Raw genomic sequence first — 23,170 nt, 5'->3', positions numbered from 1 at the left:
ATAGTGGGGTCGATATGGAGGTTCAGCACGGCCAAGGACACATTTGCTACCTTTTTCCTTGTTTGAGGGTTAAATAAATGTAACAACTCTTCTGTCCATACAAAATGACCTTCTGCCAGCCAGCTAATTAGCTTAGTAGTCAGTTATTTCGCCGTCTTTGCTATGTATTTTTTATTTTTTTTTATTTTTTATTTTTTTATTTTTTTTTGGTAGACATAGCTAAAATTTGACCCGAAACAAGTGGACTCAAACCTTTTAGGATTTTTACTAAAGATTTTAATGTGGTAAGATCAATTAGTCTGTCACCGAAGTGATGACTCAATGAGCAAATAGTTCACAAACAATATTCCCTTGCATTATGTCCTCTGAATGTGTGGTAACATGTTAGTAATTTACAGATTATTATTATTATTTTTAATGGGCTTTTACAGTATACAAGCAATTCTGAATGTCGAACTGTGCACCATGCCCGAACCGGCTCGCCCCCGCGATAAACGGGGGGTTGACTGCGAAGCTCGTGTGACTCAGCCAATGGCCGGCACACGTTGTACTGTGACGTCATACGCGGTCCTTCACCGGAGGGGAAATAAACTAAAAAGCTTTGCGCATGCGCACCACGGTACACGCTGAACACACACAAACACGCACGGTTCATTTGACTTCAATCCAGCAAAGACGTGAAGAGACGCACAGGAGGACCATGATGTTCCACAGCATTAAGGTAGGAGCTTACTTTATTATTAGTCCACTTAAAAATGATAACAGCTCAATTGAATTACTTTTTGACACGTCCGGTAACTTAAGTCAATTTGCTGTGAAGAGGACAGGTGAACGTTACCCACGCCGATGCTAATGTCAACATTTCTTCAACCGAGACTCAACATTATTTGGAGTGCACTTTAAAAACGAACACAGTTGCATAAAGTGCTGCATATAAGTGGAAACGACATGAAAACGACAGTTAAAATAAATAAAATAACAAATTAACAAAAATAAAACCGAGCTGAGTAGAAAATCACATAAAAATGTCGGCGGTGTCCACTGGAAATGAACATGTGACACTTAGTTTTAATCTTGTCATCAGACTCAACCTTTTTTTTTTTTTTTTTTTTTTTTTTTGCCCACGTTTAAATGAATTTAATGACGTTCATGACAATTTCTGCCATAAGTTTTGTAGCTAAATGACCCATATATATATATTTAACCCCCCCCCCCAAAAAAAAAAAAAAATCAATTGTGCCACATAATGATCCTGTCAGTATATATCGTAAATAAACTAAAGTAATAGGTTTTCATATACAAGATGTATCAGTTTGACCAACATTAATATTGGTGTATGCAATTGTCACATTTTGCAGTTTGAACACTGAGGCTGCACTTATATTGTAGGATAATAAGCCAACTACTGGCTCAGTTAAAATGTAAGTTAATCAAAATTGTACCTGAAGTCAATTCTTAGTGATTAAGTGCAAATTTATAAAATACAGCTTGACAGATAAATGCAACTGTATGTACCATGTAGTGTTTCTTTGGCGTGCCACACAGTTTGAGTACAGTACATGAATATTACGATGATAATAGGTTTTCATAATTCTTAAGTGGGAGGGGAAACAAGGTAATGTTTTGAGGCATTGTGATTGAAACAGTTAGGTTGGCCATTACCCTACCTGTTATGTAATACAATGGGCCCTTGAGATAAATGAACGGAAATGCCATTAATTCAGCCTTCCAAAAAAGCAACAACAAATTAAAAAAAAAAAAAAAAGGAAATTTACCACTCGATAGTATCTAGTGTACATTATGAAAACATACAGTAATGGCAAATAAAATTAAAAAGAATTATAATAATGGAGTCACACTTTTTTGCTTCAATTCCTGGACATTGGGCAATGTTTTTGTGTTTTTTGGTTTTGTTTTGGGGTTTTTTTTTAAATGAGGAAAAATCCTGGGGAAAAAAATGTTTTAAATAAAATCTGAATATATAAATTCAGCAAATATGCAACGACTGTAGTTTAAAGTTGTAATATCACCATTCACCACTAGCTGGCACATTAGTTGCACTTACACTGGGTCCTATACTGCAACATGAGAATGCCTAATATTTTTTTGTGGGTTTTGAATGATATCCAGCTATGCCCGACAAACATAAAGCTTCAATAATATTGAAATGTTGGACATCGCGATGTTTGTTGGAGATATGAGTTATTTGAGGTGGGAAAAAGTTTGAGAATCACTGCTCACTGCCCTACCTGATGTGTTTTGCGCTGCACGGCCATGGTGTGTTGTGTTTAGATAATGGGAGGAGTTCTGCACAGTGCGGAGGCCCTTTTGTGTCCTAGCTTTGTTTATTCATCCCTTTTTTGCACCTATGAAAAACACTTCATAATAAAAACATCTTTTCTTGGCTCCGGAACACAATGTTCAATCAGCGCTCTGTATTTGCTCAATTCCATCGGCACATTCTTCAGCGCATGCACATTCACACATCGAGTAAGATTGCAACATAAATTCTTCAAGGATATTTCTGTCATCGCCATTGTAGGAGACAAAAGGGAATGACAGATTGATATTGATACACTTAGCAGATACAACATAAGGTACACCAGCACTACCATCTAACGACTTCCAACCCAAGATTACTTCTTGATTGACACGTATTGTATACATGTTCTGAAAATATCAATTTCACTGGCTCCCCAAAAATCAGAATAAACTAATATTTGACTCTGTAAACATCAAAGGCCATTTTTATTTTAGTCTTTTCATAAACTCAGACAGGTTTAAGTCTCAAATTAACCCAACATTCACGTTTTTGTGTACATCAAAGACAGTATCGACTGAGACTTGAAATAGACATACGTTTATGTAAACATCACAGATAATTGTGGGAATGCTGAAGCATTTATTCTCCACACTTTTTTGTCACGTAACAAACTCTCACATAATACTTAAAATTTACATTGTTCAAATTTCAACGAGTTTAAAAAATTCACGCCTCCCGGGGTATATATATCGTCTGATTCCACATTACTTACAGTATTTGCACAATTTAACGTTTAAAATAAACTTTTCCCCATTCATTTTCAATGGGACTGACAATGAAAGTACACTTTCCACGCCCACTTCCATACATATAACTTATCATCATTACCACGTGTCTGATACTGCTCGGTGGCACAGTTGGTAAAGTTCATTGTCCAGTAACCAGGAGGTAATAATTTCATAATTTATCTCTCAATTTACTTCATAAGCATTCCACATGCATTCAAAATCTTAACATTCAGATTTCAGCATTCCCGCACAATTTCTCCAGAAATTGCACTAAGTCTAATTTAAGGTATGTGGTTGCACCTAACAAAACCGTTTTTACACAAATCCTGGTCGTTGAACCTAATGTGCATGCTTTTGCAAACATCAAAGACAATTTCATGCCTCTAGCATGTTTTTGATCATTTTTAATCTGTATTAAAGCAATTTTACATTCATTCTAATGATGCTCACCTTTGACACTGGGAACATATTCAATTCACAAACAAACAATTGTTTTTAGTGAAAAGAAGTGATTCATCTCTAGTTGTGTAAAATGAATGGCACTGACATGTGGTGATAATATTTATCTAAACTATTGTCTAGCCAAAACGCTTTCATGTCTTCCTCACAATGAGGGGAGTTGATTCCGTGATCCGTCTTGGGATTTTGTTTGGTGCATTTCCTTTGTTTCGCTTTCTTCCACCGAATAGGCCAAGTTAAAAGAACAAAAATAACAACAGAGGTTTCCGCGTGGAAATCCACGGACACGTCAGGCTCGCGTCGCTTGCAGTGAAAGCGTTTGAAACGGGAGAGCAAAACTTCCCGCAATTCTTCCCGTCGCAGCAGGTAGGAAAGACGACGATGAGCGAGCGTGTTGAAACAAAGACGATCGCTTACGAGCTTACGTCTCTCGTCATAACACTTCAAGAATCAACACAAGGTGTCATAAGAATGACATAATGGTGCTTTGCCACTTGACTGCGTCATTCATTCATTCATTCTCAACTCAATGTTTTTTTGCGTTACCGTGTGTGTGTGTTTGAACCTAGCATGCTTGTTTTCGTAAAAATAAAGACGAACATCCATCTAACAGGCGTGTTTTTGTAAACTGCAAGCAAAAGTCTCCTATGAACCAAAGATATACTTTGCAAACATCAAAGACACTTTTGAGTCGTAAATATTAACATTTTCTAAACGTCAAAGACACGTGAATGACTTTAATCTAGGATATGCGGTTTCACGAGCATCAATCATCGATTTAATCGACAATGGCGCCAAAAAATAAGCACTTGTGTACAGAGAATTACCGTTCTTGTCAGCGGGGTATTTTGCTGTGTTATCCTTGGATTTTTCTGCATTATGATATGATTTTTAATCATTCTCTGTTTATTCAAGGTGTTCGTGCTTTGTCACGGCCTGCTGCAGTTCTCCCAGCTGCTGTACAGCTCCTACTTCAAGAGCACGCTCAGCACGGTGGAGAAGCGCTACGGCCTCAGCAGCTACTCCGCGGGAACCCTGTCCTCCCTGCACGAGGTAAGAGAGAGAAAGCGAGCGAGTGGGAGAGAGAAAGAACGCCAACAACAACACTGGCAATGCCTGCTGGCCCGGCTTCAAGGATGTACTCGTGACAAAAGGGGAAACGGCAAACAAGCTCCTGGGTCAGGATGGCATTTCTTGGCTCGTGAAGTGGGGTCTTTGACTGTTTAATTGTGTTTGTTGTCAGGCGGCATGATTCCTTCACCCAATTGGAACCTGGATACTAGTGTTGTTAGATGGATGCTGTTAATTGAGAATGCATTATTAAGGGTGTTTTTGTGATGTTTATTAGACTGGTATCAGTCATTAAGTAAGCGATATCCACTTACAGGAAGTAGTCTGATTTGTCTTTCAGAATAAGAGCATTTTATTATTTTGGTCCACTTATTTTTGGGCAATTTTGTTAATGATGCAAACGCATCTGTACCCCCGTGCATTGATGTCCAAAAAGATTTTAATACATTTCAGAATAAGGCTGTGCTTCATGGCGCTTGTGTCGGTCTATCTTTGCAGGTGAGCAACTGCGTGTTGATCGTGTTCCTGAGCTACTTTGGGAATCGTGTGCACCGCCCTCGCGTCATCGGCGTCGGCGGACTGTTGATGTCCATCAGCGCCATGATGCTCGCCCTGACACATTTCCTGTCACGGCCGTATGAATACGACTCGGTGCTACTGAGTAAGAGCTTGTTGTGTAAACGTCAAAGACTATTTTGAGTCTCTCGAACCTAATTCATCACAGACGCGTTCAAGTGTCAAGCGTTTTCATAAACAACAATGACAATTTGAAGTCTCCGATTACCTAATGCAGTGATTCTCAACCTTTATTGATTCAAGGCACACATTTTAAGTTGGAAAAATATAATGACAAAACACCAATGATATACTTTCTGCTATCGAACAGTAGATAATCGATTTGTTCTCTCTGTCTCTGAGTCACAAAGCATTAAGTTGCTCAACAGACATACATTATTTGTCATAAATATTTTTAAGAACTCATGAAAACTAATTTCCTTAATGACTACATGCTGGAGTGTTTGTCACGCAACATGGCGCCTTGGTGATATCTGAGTATCTTCGTGAAAGTCGAGTCTACACTCCAGCTCAACTGTGCCTTAATTAGAAGGAAATGTATCGTGTGTTTTATCAGACATGGAAATCACCGTTCATTCATGTTGCCTCCAGGTTTTATGTTCAGGAATCTACAGGAAATTAAAATTACATTACTTACAAAGTGTTGAGAACATTGGGCCTGCGGATGATATTCCTGGATGAACCTGAAATGCACTAACATTTGCTGTAGTAGATCATTATATATTTAAAAAAAAAAGAAAAGAAAAAAAAAGACAAAGACAAATAGGGCCAGACAGGGAAATAAAAGGCTGAAATATCACGCTACGCGTTAATGCCAGGGCTAAGTTAATGCTAAGCTAATGCTAATGCTAAACTAATGCCATTTTAGCATGCTAAGTTAGCATGCCTAGGTAATGATAATGTTAAGTTAACATGTTATGCTAATGCTATGCTAATGCCAAGTTAGCATACTAAGCTAATGTTAATGTTAAATTAGTTAAAATAATGCTATGCTAATGCCAGGTTAGCATGATAAGATAATTTTAATGCTAAATTAGCATGCTAAGCTAATGCTAAGTTAGCATGATAATCTAATGTTAATGCTAAACTAATATGAAGCTAATGTTAAGTTAGCATGCTAGGTTAGCATGCTCAGCCAATGCTAAGCTAATACTAATGCAGTTAACATGCTAAGTTAGCATGTTAAGTTATCATGCTAAGCTAATACTAAGCTAATGCTAAGCTAATGTTAATTTAGCATGCTAAGTTATCATGCTAGCATGTTAGTTTACTTCTGAGTTTCAAACAGGATGTTCTCCATGGTCACAAGCGGAGACTGGAAGAGTCACAGAAAGGCATAGAAAGATGCATCCTTGGAAATAATTCGGCCTGTCTCGTTTGTCCAGATCGTCAGGACATTTGCGACCTGCAGAGGAACTCCAGCGCCTCCGAGTCGTGCGGCAGGGACGAGAGCGGGCGATTGGCCGACACGCACACCCTGTGGATGCTCATGGCCGCCGCCCAGCTGCTGTTTGGGGTTGGCTCGGTGCCCATGCAACCTTTTGGCATCTCCTACATCGACGACTTCGCTGCGCCCGGGAATTCTCCACTCTACATAGGTGAACGGCCCCGCGGTGGATATGTTTTGTTGCTGTTGTTATTGAACAGTCCGCACGCGGTTCATCGGCCATGTGTGCCCAAAGATCCCTAGTACAGGTCGTGTTTTGATTGCCTTTGATAGTACAGTCAACACTGTCTGTCGCAGGGGATATATACCTGACCCACCTGCCATAGGTGAAAACATCAAAGACATTGTAGAGTCTTCATTGAATGCTGTTGTAAATATCAAACAATGTTGAACCTAGCATGCGTTATGAAAGGCAATTTGAGTCTCATTGAATGCTTTTGAAAACACCAATGACCATTTGGGGTCTCGTTTATGAAAAGGTATACAAGCTTTAACATCAAAGACCATTGAAATATTGAGTCTGAACATTTTCGTAAACGTCAAAGACAACGTTGAATCTCGTTGAATGTTTTATGTAAACAAAGACAAATTTGAATCTTTGTTGAACGATTTGACATGTTTTTGACAAGAAGAAACAATTGTGGTTGTAATTTTTAAGTAAGTGTCTTTGTAAAAAATCAATGATTATTTAGAGTCTCAGAATCTTAAGTAGTTTTTTTTTTTTTTTTTGGGACAATATACCCATCCTGTTGAACATAGGTTCAAAGTAAAAATGTTTTGTAAAATCTAATTTGTGTTCTGTGAAGCCCGATTCCCATCCATAGGGAAAAAAAAAATTTGCTATCACTAAGCCAAGCCTGTTCCTATCATATGTGTTTCTCATCGCCATCAAAGGCGATTTCTAGTGTCATTGAAGCTAATGCATGTGGTTTATTTTCATTTGCAGCCATCTTGTTTGCCGTTTCTGTGTTTGGGCCCGCCTTTGGCTTCCTGTTGTGCTCTGCGATGCTTCGTATCTACGTGGACGTGGACAAAGTCACTTCAGGTAACCGCTCACCCTGACATATATGATTTGTTCATTTTTTTAATGCCATTTGTTTTTATTTTATTTTTTATTTTTTTCCCCTGCAGATGGGGGCGTGGATCAGGCGCTGAGACCGGGCGACCCCCGCTGGGTGGGCGCCTGGTGGATGGGCCTCCTGATCACGTCGGCATGCCTGGCGCTCGCCTCCCTGCCGTACTTCTTCTTCCCCCGCAGCATGCCTTCAGAGGGGCGGGTAAGAACATCAGGAGAGATTTGGTGCCATCTGCTGGCTGTAACTGCTCACTGCAAACCGAACAGTTTTACCTGTCTTTACAATATCAATCAAATGTCAGACTATTTTCCCATTGAACCAAATTTAGTTGAATTTTGCATTCAGAAATGTTATATGGTTATTTAATTCCAGAGTCTCAGTTGTTTTGTAAACTTTATAGACACACATCCGCATTGGATTCCAATCAGCTGGAAACATACGTTTGATAATAAGAAACACTCTTTCATACAACTCAAATATTTTTTAATGTGGTTTCCCTTTTTTGTGGATTTTCTTTTGCATGTTGGTTTAGAACATCACCTGTGATAAAACAGTTTACTGTAATAATATTGCTCCTGATTGGCACGTGATTGTGGTGTTCATTTGTAACACTTGATTATTGTTTCGTGTATGTCAGACGTGTTCAAAAGCGTTTAATCAACAAGATGATGCCTGACGCGTCTCCTTCCTGCTGTTTGCAAAACCACACTGTTTGCTCGCCAACTTTTCTGCAATATCTCCAGTGCATCATGTCGACAGTCGCAAGGCTCAAAAGTGTGGTTACATGCAAAATTATCTGGAAAATAAGGAGACTTCAGGAAAGTTAAAGGGCTCCAGTTCAGGATTTTTTTTTTCCAGGCATCATAATGGAAAGAATGTTAGAATTCACTTTCAACATTCTAAAAGACTACCATAAATCCTCCAAAGTTGTGCAAGCAAAAGTACAACTACCATAAACCCCCCAAAGATTTTACAGGTAAAAGAAATACTAGCATAAACCCCTAGAAATGCACAGGTTTAAAAAAAAAAATGACTCCAAAGCTTCCAGAAATTACAACAAATTAATTAAAATTAAAATAAAACTAATACTGTAAATCCTCCTTCCCAGTTTCCCAGTTTAAAACAAGACAAGTGTCAATCATCCAAAAGTTGTGCAATGTGAACGAAAACTACCATAAATCCCCCAAAAGTTGTGCAAGTTAAAATAACCCACATTTACAAAGGTAAAACTAAAGCCACACTAAAGCCAAGCTGGTAAGCCCCCAAACGTTAAAATAATTGTCCCATAAATCTGCCCAAAAACTATGAGAGGTTGTAGTTAGTTTTAGTTGTATGACTCAATGTTGAACTTATTTTTGACACTTGTATATTTCCAGATGATTGGAAGGGAATCCAACGTGGACTTCAAGAAGCCTCACGTCTCTTTGTCTGACTTCTTGAAAAGTATGTTCCTTATTTTCCTCATTCCTAAGCTCTTTTTTTGTTTGTTTTTGCTAGGTAGATGTCCCATAACTTTATAATAAGGCTGAAATCTCACGCTACACGGTTAATGCTAAGCTAATGCTAATGCTAAACTCATGCTAATTTAGCATGCCTAGGTATTGCTAATGTTAAGCTAATGCTAAGTTAACATGTTAAGCTGATGCTATGCTAATGCCAAGTTAGCATGCTAACCTAATGTTAATGCTAAATTAGCATGCTAAGCTAATGCTAACGTCAGACGCATTCAAAAGTGCTTAATCAACAAGATGATGCGTGACGCGTCTCCTCCCTGTTGTTTGTAAAACCACACTGTTTGCTCGCCAACTTTTCTGCAATATTTCCAGTGCATCATGGCAACAGTCGCAAGGCTCAAAGTGTGGTTACATGCAAAATTATGTGTTAAATAAGGAGACTTCAGGAAAGTTAAACGGCTCCTCTGACCTCTGTTAATTACGTTGCACGCCAGTCGAGCTCGGTGTTGCTGGCAAATTCATGAACATGATTTTTGTCTTTTTTTCTTTTCTTTTTTTTTTATGTGCTCAGTGTTTCCCAGGATGTTCTTCCACCTGCTGCTGAGTCCCTTCTTCCTGGTCCTGATCTTGGCCCAGTGCTGCTTCTCCTCGGTGATCGCCGGCCTCACCACCTTCCTCAGCAAGTTCCTGGAGCGCCAGTACAGTGCTTCCGCCGTCTACAGCACCATGCTGGTCGGTGGGTGTCACCTCCTCGATGATATGAACCTTGGCAGAGGTTTCTTCACGCATGGGGAGTTCTCTGTAAAAAAAAACAAAAAACAAAACCTGTTTGTCCGCTCTCCCTCTCATCCTCCATAGGTGCCGTCAATATTCCGGCCGTGGCGGTGGGCATGCTGGTGGGCGGCGTCATCATGAAGCGGACGGGAATGTCCCTGAAGAACATCCCTCGCTTCTCCGTGCTCATGCTGAGCGTCTCCACGCTGATGTGCGTGCCACTCTTCTTCATGGGATGCTCCACGCACAAAGTGTCCCAAGTCAATCACTACCAGATCGGAAAGTACGGGTGAGCCTTCATCATTTAGTCGCTTTGAAACAAACAAGATTTGGCACTAGTGATTATTATTATTATTATTATTTTAATTGCAGGTCTCCGTCCATGTGCTACGCCAACTGCTCATGTCCCTCTAGCGCCTTTAACCCAGTGTGTGGCTCCGATAACGTGGAGTACATCTCTCCGTGCCACGCCGGCTGCACCAACTTCACCAAAAGTCCGGACAATGCACACGCCGTCCAGGTACAGTAACATTGTGGGGCGACCAGACAACATATATGTAAAAAGCGGCTGTTGTGGAGAGATCATCCATCTTCCACCATCTCGCTGTGACCGCAATAAGAAAGAACCAATCACGCCGGTGTCGTTTAGCCGCTCAGGTTGTCGCTCGCAGAAACAAGAGAGCGTGCATGGTTTGACTGACTCATTCGCCCACACACGTTAGGAATATTTATGCTTTTTTCCAGGGAGGGGAGTCCTGAAGCTTAGAAATGAGCTTTCGCATGCAGACATTTTTTTTTTTTTATTCTGCTGGGCTATTGTCAAGAAAGAAACAAGCCGCTCAGTCTGCTTTTGGTTTTTTTGCCCATTGAAATGAATGGAAATTTGTTGGATTTAATGCCATCCAGTGGTGGACTAATACTGCATTCATCTTAACTCATTTGCTCTCAAAGACGTATAAATACGTTCTATTTTAAATGTTTTAAGTGTCCCAAAGACTTATTTATACGTTTTTTTTTATGTTAGAGCATACAGAAGGCTTTGATGCAGCCTAACTGCAAAGAATGATTGAAGAAATGGTAGTTATTACACAAACAGCCAGCAGATGGCAGCAGAATATGAGATAAACCAGGGCCACGTTGAAAAAAAGCTCAAATACTCACAATTTTATGAGATTTGTGAATAATGGTGAAACTTAGCTATATTCTAATGCTAATTGTTGCAAAACGGAAAAATATAAAAATACACTTTTTTTTCACAGCAGATGTCAGTGTGGTCTTTTGTTTTTGTTGTTTTTTTTAGCTGTACACCAACTGCAGGTGCATATCGGGCAGCCAGGGTCACGCACGGCCGTCGCCCTGCCCCAACCAGTGCCCCCACTTCCTGCTGCCTGTCATGCTGGTGCTGTCGGCGGGGGCGCTGATCGCCTGCCTCACCCACAACCCCATGTACATGATGCTGCTCAGGTCAGGCCGCCGCGACCGCTGCTCAGCCGAATCTCAGACGCTTATTCGCGTGACTGACGACGGGCCTTGTTGTCATATGCAGGAGTGTAGCATCAGAGGAGAAATCTTTTGCGATCGGAGTTCAGTTTCTCCTCATGAGGCTTTTAGGTAAGCCAGAGAATAATATATTTATGATGAGTGTATGTTAATTAATGGGATTTTTGCATCCTGCATCTCAGCGTGGCTTCCGGCTCCAGCGCTGTTCGGCATGGCCATCGACACCTCATGCATCTGGTGGAAGCGCGTGTGCGGCGCCAAGTTCAGCTGCGGTTACTACGACAACGACGTCTTAAGAAACCGGTTAGAGACGAGTCATGTGACTTGAGTCAATTGTATGATTTGAGACATGCTTGGCTAAAACCTATGGAGGACCAAAATGGCCAAAATTCAAAATAAACAAATGACTAAATGAATAAATAAATGACTAAAAGTGAAAGTAAAAACAGATATAAAGCAAATATATAATTTGAAAATTATATTAAAAAAATTGAAATAAAAACAACAAAAAATATATATATACATAAATACATTTGGATTTAATTTTTGAGTTATATTTTTTATATCCGTTTTTATTTTCACTTTTAGTCATGTATTTATTTATTTAATCATTTATCTATTCATTCATTTATTTATTTATTTAGTAATTTATTTATTTTGGATTTTGTCAGTTTTGGTCCTCCATACATAGAGTCCATATTAACTACCCACATCTTTTATCTGCTCCTTAAAAGCTGTTCTGAACTCAAATCCATGTTTGCCTTTGCTATTTATTTTATTTTTTTGCAGGTACCTGGGCTTGCTGGTTGGCTACAAGGTGATGGGTGTGGCGCTACTGGCCATCCTGGGCTGGAAAGTGCTGCGAACGCAGGAGTACAGTCTGGAGAAAAGGCCCGATGGCACGCTATAAAACATGCCGCTCCTTCCCATTTTAGGTGGGAGTGCTCGAAAGACCAAAATTTAGTAATACCTCACAGCTTTTGCAGGACTTGTATAATTAAATGTTCACTACTGCCTCTCAAGTAATGCACAGCCCGTTAACTGTATAGCTTAATATTTAAGTGTTTTTTTTATGCTGTGTAAGTACACATTGTTCATTTTATACAGTTTTTTTTTATTTAGTTGTTTTATTAATCACACATTTTTTGGTGCTACGTACCACACATTATGCTTGCTTTCTAATAAAACATGCACAGCAATCAAGTAATCGCTAAGGTTTTCTATCTTGGTAATTCAAATGTAGCCCATTAACTGTAGTATTAATATTGCTACTTTTTTTTTTTTTGGGGGGGGGGGGGCGTTATCGCGAAACATTTTGACGCCACTCTACATGACGTCATTTCACCATTCGGCTCAGCGCCTTCGGGCAACTTCGCTGACTACGCATGCGCAGAAGCCTCCAGAACTTGGCGAGGAGAGGAGAGGAGAGGGGAGGGAAGGAGAGCAGTGAGTACTCCCCTTCCCAAACCAGAACCACCGGGAGGGACCAATCTTTATGTTCGGGTTTGTGGCGACTTGTCCCCGTCACGAAGTGAGCGAGAGAAGAGAGACAACAAGACTGAGGAAGTGGAGAGGGTGTGCGACGTCGACACCGCCGCCTTTTTTATCTTCCTCAGCATCTTCATCGCAGTACGTTAGCACCGAGAGCCAGAGTCCCGACAGTCCAGTCCTCCGCCCTCCGGCGTCCACTGGCCGCCCTGTTCTTCCTTTCGTCAACATGTCCGTGGCCAGTGACTTTGGGAACCCTTTAAGGAAATTCAAACTCGTCTTTTTAGGAGAGCAAAGCGGTAAGACACGACATTTTATTTACGTTTTGTGAGGAAAGTTCTGGGGTTTTTTTTCTTTCTTGTGGGTCACGTGATGCCGATGCACCTGCCCAGTCACCAAGTTCATACTTGTTCAATTTCAAGCTATCTCGTCAAATTTAATTTTAACAAGCATCTTAAGAAATCAATCCATATGTTGTGATTTTGGTATAGGATACGCTAAAGGCGTTTCTTGACTTTGAGTCGAATCAGCCATTTAAAGATTGCTGTCCTTCACTCGTAGGCGTTAAAAAAATTTTTTTTTTAAAAAGGAGCCAAAATGGAGGTCAAAAGTGATGCAGTGGACGGAGTGGAGTTGTGTGATTGACAGTCTCGGACACACCCAGCTTGTTGTTGGCCGTTGGTGAACTTGAGAAGATTCTGGTTCGGCTTTCAAGTTTGTCCTCGCCGTATACAGGGTCCATTTAAAATTTAAAATGAGATTCCTTCATCAAGATCCAAAATGGACGCAGCTTCCATCCACGAGATCCTTGTTTGATCTTCCGGGCGTCCCACTATGACGTCACCTCCTCAACAAAGCTTTTATGCTTATTAAAATGTCTTTGAGCCAAAGCCAAAAAAGTCCAAAGTGCAGAGTCCACACATTAAGGCCAGAGCTCGGATTGAAACCCTCAGCCTCTGACCTGACCTGTGAGGTGAATGTGCTCACAAATCTTTCACTGTGCCACATAGCAAATGTAAATTGTAAACAAATACTTCTTTGTCATTTTGAAGTTGAACAAAAACAGAACAAATTGCGTGATTTTAGCTCTTTCTACCGGTTTTTTTTTTTTTTTTTTTTTTTAAGAAACATTTTGACATTCATGTCAGGAATGTGGTCAACTAGTTAGAGCTGAGTTGCTTTTGAGGCGTATTTGAAGTGTGAAATGTATTCCATCAGTTTTCCCAAACTCAAATGCGTCAGCTTCCAGTTCGATGGGCCTGTGACTGACATGCAAGCTGTAATTGCAGATGGTGAATCCCTACAGCTCTACCCGCATCATTTAGTCCTACACTCTGCCTGACCGGAATTACAGCAAAGGGAAAAACATACTATTTTGTCTTATTAAAACAAGACTTAGATAATATAAGTCTAATATTTTATCACAGTGAAGTGAAATTGATTTCTTGATTGAACAGATCTCAAGGTAATCAGGCTTGGATGTCGTCAGTGAAAACTACCTCAGCTTGCCAAAAAATGTGTTTAGCCACATTCTGTAAGTACTTAGACCAGGTAGCTTGAAATAGTTTAGGAGGTTGAATCAAAATAGATTTATTTTTTTTTCTTCCATCTTCCATAAAATGACCATTTTAAAAACAAAAATTGCATTTTGTTTACGTGGCTAATCTTTGTTTTTAAAGTGGGGAAACTGTACCAAAAAAATACAGAAGAATACTACAAATACATTTTTATACTTGGTAAGAGCATTTTAATCACGTTGCACTTTGCAGGTGTCTGGGGAGCAGCCGCCATCAGTTAAAAGGTCAAAGGGGGATTTGCAAAGTCATTAAGTTTTCAACAGAATATCACCACTCTGAGCGGGGGAAATGTTGATTTAATTAACGTCAGTTCACACATTTCGGAAATCATGACCTGATGCCGGGCTAAAAGGTTAACAGCGCTCCAGTGACATGTTAAAAATGGCCGCCGTCATTTTTATTTGTACATTAGCACCGGGGGGGGGGGGGGGGGGGGGCTTCCTCGTGCATATTTAACCAGCAGGAAATAAATTGAAAAGCTCACACTACTAATGCAACGTTATATACTTGTATGTGTGTAAAGCCTTTTGCGCATTTATTCCATATCCTTAGCTAGTAGGCATGCATCAAACACGTTGCCTCCTTGTCATCCATCCATTTTCTGAACCGCGTATTTCTCAAGGATATCAAATAACTACATAGACAGCCTTGCATAAAGAATTTATTTCATGTCCTTGATAACAGCTTTCAACTCTTTGCCCTTACTAGTAAACGTTAGATTTCCCCCCCACTAATACTTTCCATAGCGTTCTTTGGGCTACTGGGGGCTCATGCAAAGAAAATTTTCGACCCGAGTTCCGCTTTAAGCTAAGGAATAATTGCCCAAACAGCATTTCATAAACACAAAGCCTCACTTCATTGCTATCTGCTGTGAGGAAATGCTAGTAGGCCACCGCTTCCTGCTAACACACACACTGATTGATGCCTGAGTACAGCTGGCAGACTTGCAGCGCAGCATATTGCTCCAGTGATTCAGCACTATTATCAAAACAGCCAAGGCGGGAGAATTATGTGACATCTCAGGCCAAAGCCATGTCCAATATGACGAACCTGTTGCTTTGGCATTAAATTGTGACAGTTTGGTACTTCATTTAGTCTGGCCATAGCCTTGTCTAATAGAAAATGTGCTTTGTCATCATCTTGTGGCAATTACAAACCCTTTGAGTGAGTGTCAATTGTGGATTTTATTTATTTTTTTATTTGAAGCAGGGCTGATGGAAAAATACAACTTTTTGTATTTAGCTTGCTGGGTAGTTTCTGGTTTGTTCTGTTAGCACACAGGCTAACTGGGTACTTTCTGACTTGTTAAGCTAGCTCAGAAGTTTGCTGGTTAATGTTTGCACTCCTTAATTATTCAGATACCTTCCAGGTTAGCTTGCTAGTTTGTCACTTTTCCAGTTTGTTCACAGGTGAGCTGATTAGTTTTAAAACAAGACACTAGTTAGCCAAGGGGTAGCTACGAGCTAGCATTAGCCCCCAGCTCACAGGCACAGCCAACTGGCTTGACTGCGAATAGCAGCATGTATTTTCAGGCGTAGATTCTTGAGTCTTTTCAACTTAAGGAAAACGTCCTCATGAGCTACTTCCCGTCTGCCTAGAGGATGCCATCTAATTGTACGCATTAAAACAACAAGTATGTCCTCTCATAACAACCTCCTGTCTGCTTTCCTCAGGCTAATGCAATGAGGCTAACATGGCGGTACACCTGGCTGCATTTGTTATTGTGACCTCACTATGTACGTGAGCGTGTTTGGCCTACAGTCACAATTTTCTATTAGTCCACAACACAACAGAAATGGATTTTTGTTTGCCTTTGTGGAGTTTGCCGACATGTTCATCCATTATTCAGAAGCCTCTGGTAAATGTGCCTTTAAGAGTTTTCCATAGGTGTCATGGCAACCATGTGACCGGCCTTGTGACATTCTCTCTTGATAGTTGGCAAGTTATTTGGCTGGTTTTGTCACTCTTTACTTGTTCTGAAGTTCGGATGCTAGTTTGTCACTTGTTAGCTCACAGTTTAGCCAGTAGCTTTCGTCACTCAGTGGTTAGCAAGTTAGCTAACAATTTTAAAACTATTTATTTATTCTGTATTTATCATGTAAGGTAAACAGTTAACCGTAATGACAGCTGAGTAGTTGTTGAAAGTTTTTTTTAAGTGAACTGTATTGTAAAAATCTATACACATATCGAGAGGGGTGTCAGGAATTAGTTAATTATTCCAAACACTGCCTGTGTATGTGACTTTAATGTGGAGTAAAAAGGAAAAGGATCATCCTGTCACTGTGTGGCAACCCGCTGCTGCTAAAAGTGCAGGACATGCAGCAGTGTCAGCAGGTGTTTGATTTTTTTCCCCTCAGTAATTGGCCCTCACATTGCTCCACCGACACTTTATTAGCTTCGAGCACGAGCCGGCAAGGAATCCACGCCATTAACATAATTTATGCCAGTGTGAAGATGAACAAAAAATGTCTGCCATAAGATGTTCAAGATTCAGATGCTTTTATATAACTGAGATGATGTTGTCCACACTCTGACTAGTTATGGTTAGCAAGTCATTAGGTACTTTTTCAGTAGGCTCACAAATTAGCTTGGGTAATTTTCACACTTTTTCATGCTTGTTTTTTCACTAGTTACTTAAAATTGTTGCTTTAGCTCTAATTATGTCACTAGTTACTCAGCTCAGAAGCGTTAGCTCACATGTTAACCAGCTAGTTTGTCAACAGGCGGTTGTAATCTTTAACTTGCACAGAAATTAGATGGATATTTAAACTCACAAGTTAGCCGGCTAATTTTCTCACCAGTTTCTGTGAAGTTATCTCACCAGTTAGCCTGCCTAGTTTTGTCACAAGGTGGTTGTTCAGTTAGCTCAGAATTAGCTGGCTAAATTTGTTACCTCTCATCATTTAACCGTGGTATGTATGGCCTGTTCTAGTATTTTATTTAGTATCTTTTCAATCAAATCTAGTGGATTGAGCGCAAATAGTGCTGAAGGCAATCACTGTCAGATCGGTTGACGTGTTAATTAAAAAATTAGCGAGACATCATTAGGATAATCATTATCTATGCATCACATTGTGCCGGCGCAGACGTGCACAGCAGGCGCGTGTAATTAGTCTCCTTGATTAAAAGTCCTGGCGAACACAGCGAAGCTCATTAGCGGTTGATGATGTTGATTCCTGCTAAGAGTTTGCATGATCCCTTTGGGCACCATTTTATGTCAGGATGTTGGATGGCAACTCGTAGCTTACAGTACATAGTATCACCATGAGTCAGTTGTCTTATTAATAGCTGCCCATTAGCAAAGATAATTTATCAACGGCTAGGCAGCCAGAAGGCTCATTTGCATGAGAACTGTTTTAAATTGTTAAAAAAAAGAAAGAAAAAAAGTCTTGTTTTGTGACAACTTTGAAGTCATCTCCATTTGCGTGTTGTCTTGCAGTGGGAAAGACGTCGCTGATCACACGCTTCATGTATGACAGCTTCGACAGCACGTATCAGGTAAGGAAAATAAAAAAGCTCAAAAGAACCTTCAGCTACACTTATATGCCGATCAAAAGGCATTAAAATAAAGCTCACAAAGCCTTGTTCAAAGTGACGTTCACATGAGGTATGCAGGCTATTACCTCAGAGAAATTGTAATCAGATTAGCTCCACAAGTATAGAGGCTAATACCATGACAAATGTACAATTGTTCTTTATTTTTCGGACATATCGAGATGTGACAAAATGTTATCGTTTTGCAAAAGGAGCACACTGCTTTTTGCCTCTGGTCTGCTGTTGAGCTGAATGATGTTGGCTGGATGAATAATGGCCTCAGCGGTCATTCTGAAGGAAAGTACGAAAACAAATGGCCCCTGACTTTTCCTGCTGGTGATGAGACTTGAAGTCACACAGTTCATTCCTCACCCTCCTCCATTTTTAAGTTTTCAGCAGACGGAATAGCTTTTTCTTCTTTAATCATGTCCCTACAGAGAGCATCGTGTTTAATAATGACAGCTTCTGCCTCACTTTATTGGTGTGTAGGAAAGTGACAAAAAGCTGCCTTTGAATCACCACCCTGTTTTGTCTGGATTTAAATCCAAGTGTCCATGTCTGATTTCATGTCTGTTTTTATTTTTAAGTGGTGCCGTGACACATGTAGACAGTCCGAATAGCAGTACTCACAGACATGTATTCTTTATCCTCTGGGAAGCATGATTGATATAATGCTGAGTCTACATTAAATTAACTTAGACTTACACTGCCCCCTGGTGGTCAAGCCACATCAAATGAGCAGCACAATGCACATTGAAGGAGAAAGTGTGACCAAAATCGTGAGTTATTTGTAATTCTATTTATTTCTGATACATTTAACATGAAAATGTCTCAAGCAGGATACACACTGGACAAAATCTGTCTATCGTTTTCCTTTTCCACCGGCAGAACAGGCCTGGAGCCAGCCTCCCTGACGACACGAGCTCATTAATCATTCAAAAAGACATCGTGAAAAATTTACAAGGATCTAATGTGTTCATGTATAGCTAGCCGTCTGTGTGGGGATCCTATTTTTAACATCTGGGCCAAAAGGAACCCAGAAACCTTTTACTCAAATATTACTGCTCTGTCAATACCTCTAAATGGCTTCCTTTTTTTCTAAAGATTATTTACATAAATTGTCCTGTGTTTAACCTCTGCCACTCAGTGATTTAAGCCGCCTTCAGTGGTGTGAAAGCACAAGCATTGGTGCCGGTTCAGACAGAGTAAAATGTCTTTATATTTTTTTTGTTATTCAGCCTGATTGCCTGGTTTAGCCCGCGCCGGTCGCTCGCTGGCATCGCCAAGGAAACGAGCGCGTGACAGAGCTGCTGATTTCCAAGTGGGCACCCTGCTGCACCCATGTAGACCGTAGCTACGTCTCAAAACCTTTGGAAACAAAAAATAATAATAAGAGAAATTAAGAAGCCAAACACTCATCAGGCCAGGCCCCTGCTTTTTAAATCCATGCACACTCAGTCAGTTACCTGTTCTCTCAATTGACCCGCCTTGATCAAATGACAAGAAGGATTTGTATGCTATCAGAGGTCGGTGTGACGTCATTGTGAAATGGTCTGTACATGTTTTAAAGTTATACACTGTATAACAGTTAACACATTTCAAACGTGATTTGAAACACAGTCCGAGTCTGGGTGCAATTAACGTGCCTTCCTTTCAGTGCTCCCAATTTTGAAAATGTAAATATCAGGATTTATTTTGGGCCCGATCACCTGAGGACATCTTAGCAGGAGAAGCCGTGCGCTTGGCGACCAACTGTAAACACTCCGCCAAGAAACAACACAAAGCCATCTGCCTCAATGGAGACAAACACAGTCGTGCAGAATGATACAAAAAAAACAAAAACAAAAATCTATTAACAAATTTGCTGTTGAAGACTGGAAATATGGAAAAATGGCTGCCTTGAACCAGGATGGCTGACTTTTTTTTTTTTTTTCTTTTTCTTTTTTTTAATGTGACATAGTTATTTTTTATTTATTTTTTTTTTTTTAATAAACGTGAAATTGCCAACTAGTAACATGGCATGCGTATTACAATATTACATTAAAACATTTTGAGGTTCCCGTTAACGCCCATGGAAAGTTTCCAACTATAAAAATTTGCAATCCTACTAAATTAACTGACCTCTCAATTTCCTCTGTCTACTTCACAAGGCAACAATCGGAATTGATTTCCTGTCGAAGACCATGTACCTGGAGGACCGAACAGTAAGATGCTGATTTGAGTTAGTGTTTGTCGTGCTGTCTTGCATTTATCATACTGACCGCGTATTGTCTTGTTGGTCGCCAAACCTCAGGTGAGGTTGCAGCTGTGGGACACGGCGGGACAAGAGCGCTTCAGGAGCCTCATCCCGAGCTACATACGCGACTCCACGGTGGCCGTGGTCGTCTATGACATCACAAGTAGGTTTCAGGAGCAGCAACACATACAAACAGAACATAACTAACCTCTTCCTCCTCCTCTTGCTTTTGTGGCAAGACATGGTACTACACTAATGGCGTAAAACTTTGTCCAACTTTCCCATAAACCTTTCCTGTCAAAAGGGCCATTTTAGGCCAAATAAATCACCAAAAATCTGTCTGGAGCCACAAAACATTTGAAGACTGTGATGAACGAAACTGTGTTTTAGTGTTAGTCTAATGTACTGAGGCCCTAAGATGGTGCTAATATGAGCTACACCATAACAGAAAAATATGCAGCATCCATTAACATTTTCTTCTATAATATGTATAAAAAAATAATTACTATTTTTTATGTATTTTTTAATTTATATATATATATATATATTTTTTTTAAGAGATCCACGTGGAGCCACAGGAGGGGGATTTAAGAACCACATGTGGCTCTATAACAATATAAAACCCATCAAAATGATGACTTAAAAATCTGTAAAATAGCCTGTGGGTGGAATAAAGAAAAAAATATATATATAGATTGTCACCTGTCAATGGGCTTACGATAAACGTGCTTCACCGAAGTGTGACGTGTCCCGTTGTCTCAACAGACATGAATTCCTTCCAGCAGACGTCCAAATGGATTGACGACGTGCGGACAGAGAGAGGAAGTGATGTCATCATCATGCTGGTGGGCAACAAAACCGACCTGGCAGACAAGAGGTATGCGCTGCCCACCGGGAGAAACAGACCTTGTGTATTTTAAGCCCAGGATTATGCAATCTTTGCTGTGATGATGATGATGATGATGATGAGCAAGCCTCGGCGTCCGCTTCAGTCACAGCACCCACACAAATAGCAGTGATCAGATGGCACTGTTACATAAATGTGTTTATTTGGCCGTTATTTCAAGAAATCACTAACTATGGCTACACCAAGTGAGTTTTGGGAGTCTCTTCCTGCGTGATGTGTGATGTCACTTCCTGCGTTCGCTCCTCAGGCAAATCAGCATCGAGGAAGGAGAGAAGCGGGCTAAAGAGCTGAGCGTCATGTTCGTTGAGACCAGCGCCAAGACGGGCCACAATGTCAAACAGGTGAAAGGAAAGACAGACAAAAATGCTGTAAATGGATGGATGGATGTTCAGGACTTGTTTGTTTTTTTGTTATTTGGCAGCTGTTCCGTCGCGTGGCCTCGGCTCTTCCCGGCATGGAGAGCATGCAAGAGACCAGCAAAGAAGGCAGTATCCTTTTTTTTTTTTTCTTTCAAAAATACATCCATAAAAACATATTGACGTGAGATACGCAAGCCTGCAAATCCACCAATAGCACCACCAAGTGGTAGTAAAGGGGTACTACATGACAAAACCTGCCAAATTTGATGAGACCCGTTCAATCTCCTTAACAATCTCCTCCAGTGATCGACATCAAGCTGGACAAAGCACAGGAGCCGCAGACGAGCGAGGCCGGATGCTCATGTTAATGGCCGCTAGCGTTAGCCGCTAATAGCTAGCGGTCATCATGTACAAGCCCCCCACCCACCCTCCCATCCTGACACGCTTCTTATGTTGCGGATTCCTTTTCGTTAACATCCATACTGCTGGTCAGTGCTTCCAGAGAGAAAGATGTCAACGCTGAAGCTGCCAAAAACAAACACGTTTACTCTCCTTCGTTTTTTTTTGTTTTTTTTTAAATGTCATGATCAAGTCCTGCCCATACTTTTTTGTTTTTATATTTTTATATTCAGGGACAGTTCTCGCCATGTTTGGAGCCACCTAACTTTACGACAGACGCCCCACAATAGAGCCGTTTACATCTTTTGGACTTTCCGTGCATGCTTCTATATGTCAGGTAACATCTCACACACACACAAATGTTGGATCGTTTCTATACATCATGTATGTGTGTCACTTTGTGTACACGTAACATTCGAGTATTATCACTGGTGCATTCTGGGACGTATGTAAATATGTGTGGATGCACTCGAGAAACGTCTATAGTGGGGCATAAAAAGTATTTGGCCAATTTCCATAGACTTCCTATTGGATTTTGGCCAAATACTTTTTTTTTTTTTTTTTACTCCACTGTATTTGGGGGCATCAAATGTTTCCAAATTGAGAGCACGTTGAAATGTTATTTTAAAAAGTTAAATCAAGGAAGACACCGCCTTGAAATTGGATTCACGAACACTTTGCTGCTTATCATTTCATATTCATTATTTAATAACTGGAATGTAGGACAACACGTAGCCTTACTGACAAATGAGCACTTTCTTTTTTTCCCCATTGAAAGAGGATTCTACAGATGGTTCTTTGTATTTATTCCTGGTGAATAGGAACTCTGGTGTCCATATGTCAACACATGTAGTGACGCTTGTGCACTGAGGGGGCAGCAGGGGTGATCGCAGCTCTCCTCTCACCAACTGTACACAGCATGTCTCGATTAAAATATGTCTTGCCAACCACCGCACACGTCTCGGGTGATTCAGACAAACCGGACTGAGAACTTGGTCCAGACTTTGTTCCAGACATTTGTTGAAAAGGTTGTGCAGATCCTGCTGTATGCTCTTGTCCAGAGCTTAGTCAAGATGACACTCAGACTTGAGTTTAAACTTTGGTGTAGACCTTGGTCCAGACTTCTTTCTAGATCTTGGATCAACTTATGTCCAGGTCTCGGTTTAGATTTATCTCCACACCTTTTTCCAGACTTAAGCCCAGTCTTAAGCTAGAATCTAAATCTTAGTGCTGAAGTTTTTCTAGGCGATAGTCTGGACTTT

General features: G+C 40.4%; 2 protein-coding genes across 9 annotated transcripts; both read left to right on the top strand.

The window, feature by feature from the left end:
• Positions 1-600: 600 nt before the first annotated feature.
• Positions 601-12,615, top strand: slco2a1 (solute carrier organic anion transporter family, member 2A1). 2 transcript variants are annotated; one of them, XM_077533769.1, is made up of 14 exons: positions 601-721; positions 4,426-4,563; positions 5,080-5,242; positions 6,543-6,755; positions 7,551-7,649; positions 7,736-7,881; positions 9,057-9,123; positions 9,706-9,870; positions 9,993-10,191; positions 10,281-10,428; positions 11,209-11,372; positions 11,455-11,519; positions 11,591-11,711; positions 12,198-12,615. In XM_077533769.1, exons 1-14 carry the CDS (start codon positions 608-610, stop codon positions 12,316-12,318), a joined length of 1,923 nt encoding a protein of 640 aa, XP_077389895.1. In that variant the 5' UTR covers positions 601-607; the 3' UTR covers positions 12,319-12,615. The 2 variants fall into 2 exon arrangements, with proteins under 2 accessions (XP_077389895.1, XP_077389894.1); XM_077533768.1 differs by having other exon boundaries at positions 9,993-10,197.
• A 168-nt stretch (positions 12,616-12,783) lies between these two features.
• On the top strand, positions 12,784-22,863 carry rab6ba (RAB6B, member RAS oncogene family a). Of its 7 annotated transcripts, XR_013285299.1 has the most exons (10): positions 12,784-13,195; positions 17,913-17,971; positions 20,158-20,213; positions 20,288-20,406; positions 21,009-21,120; positions 21,398-21,491; positions 21,572-21,638; positions 21,813-21,997; positions 22,142-22,245; positions 22,730-22,863. XR_013285299.1 is itself a non-coding variant. In XM_077533770.1 (8 exons), exons 1-8 carry the CDS (start codon positions 12,904-12,906, stop codon positions 21,875-21,877), a joined length of 864 nt encoding a protein of 287 aa, XP_077389896.1. In that variant the 5' UTR covers positions 12,784-12,903; the 3' UTR covers positions 21,878-22,863. The 7 variants fall into 7 exon arrangements, 5 of the variants coding, with proteins under 5 accessions (XP_077389896.1, XP_077389899.1, XP_077389902.1 ...); XR_013285298.1 differs by having other exon boundaries at positions 22,142-22,863; XM_077533770.1 differs by having other exon boundaries at positions 21,813-22,863.
• Positions 22,864-23,170: the final 307 nt, after the last annotated feature.

The sequence above is a fragment of the Festucalex cinctus genome, chromosome 10 (genome assembly GCF_051991245.1).
Source record: "Festucalex cinctus isolate MCC-2025b chromosome 10, RoL_Fcin_1.0, whole genome shotgun sequence".
Lineage (NCBI taxonomy): Eukaryota > Metazoa > Chordata > Actinopteri > Syngnathiformes > Syngnathidae > Festucalex > Festucalex cinctus.
Note: the sequence above shows the minus strand (reverse complement) of the source record. Positions and strands in the feature narration are given on the sequence as shown.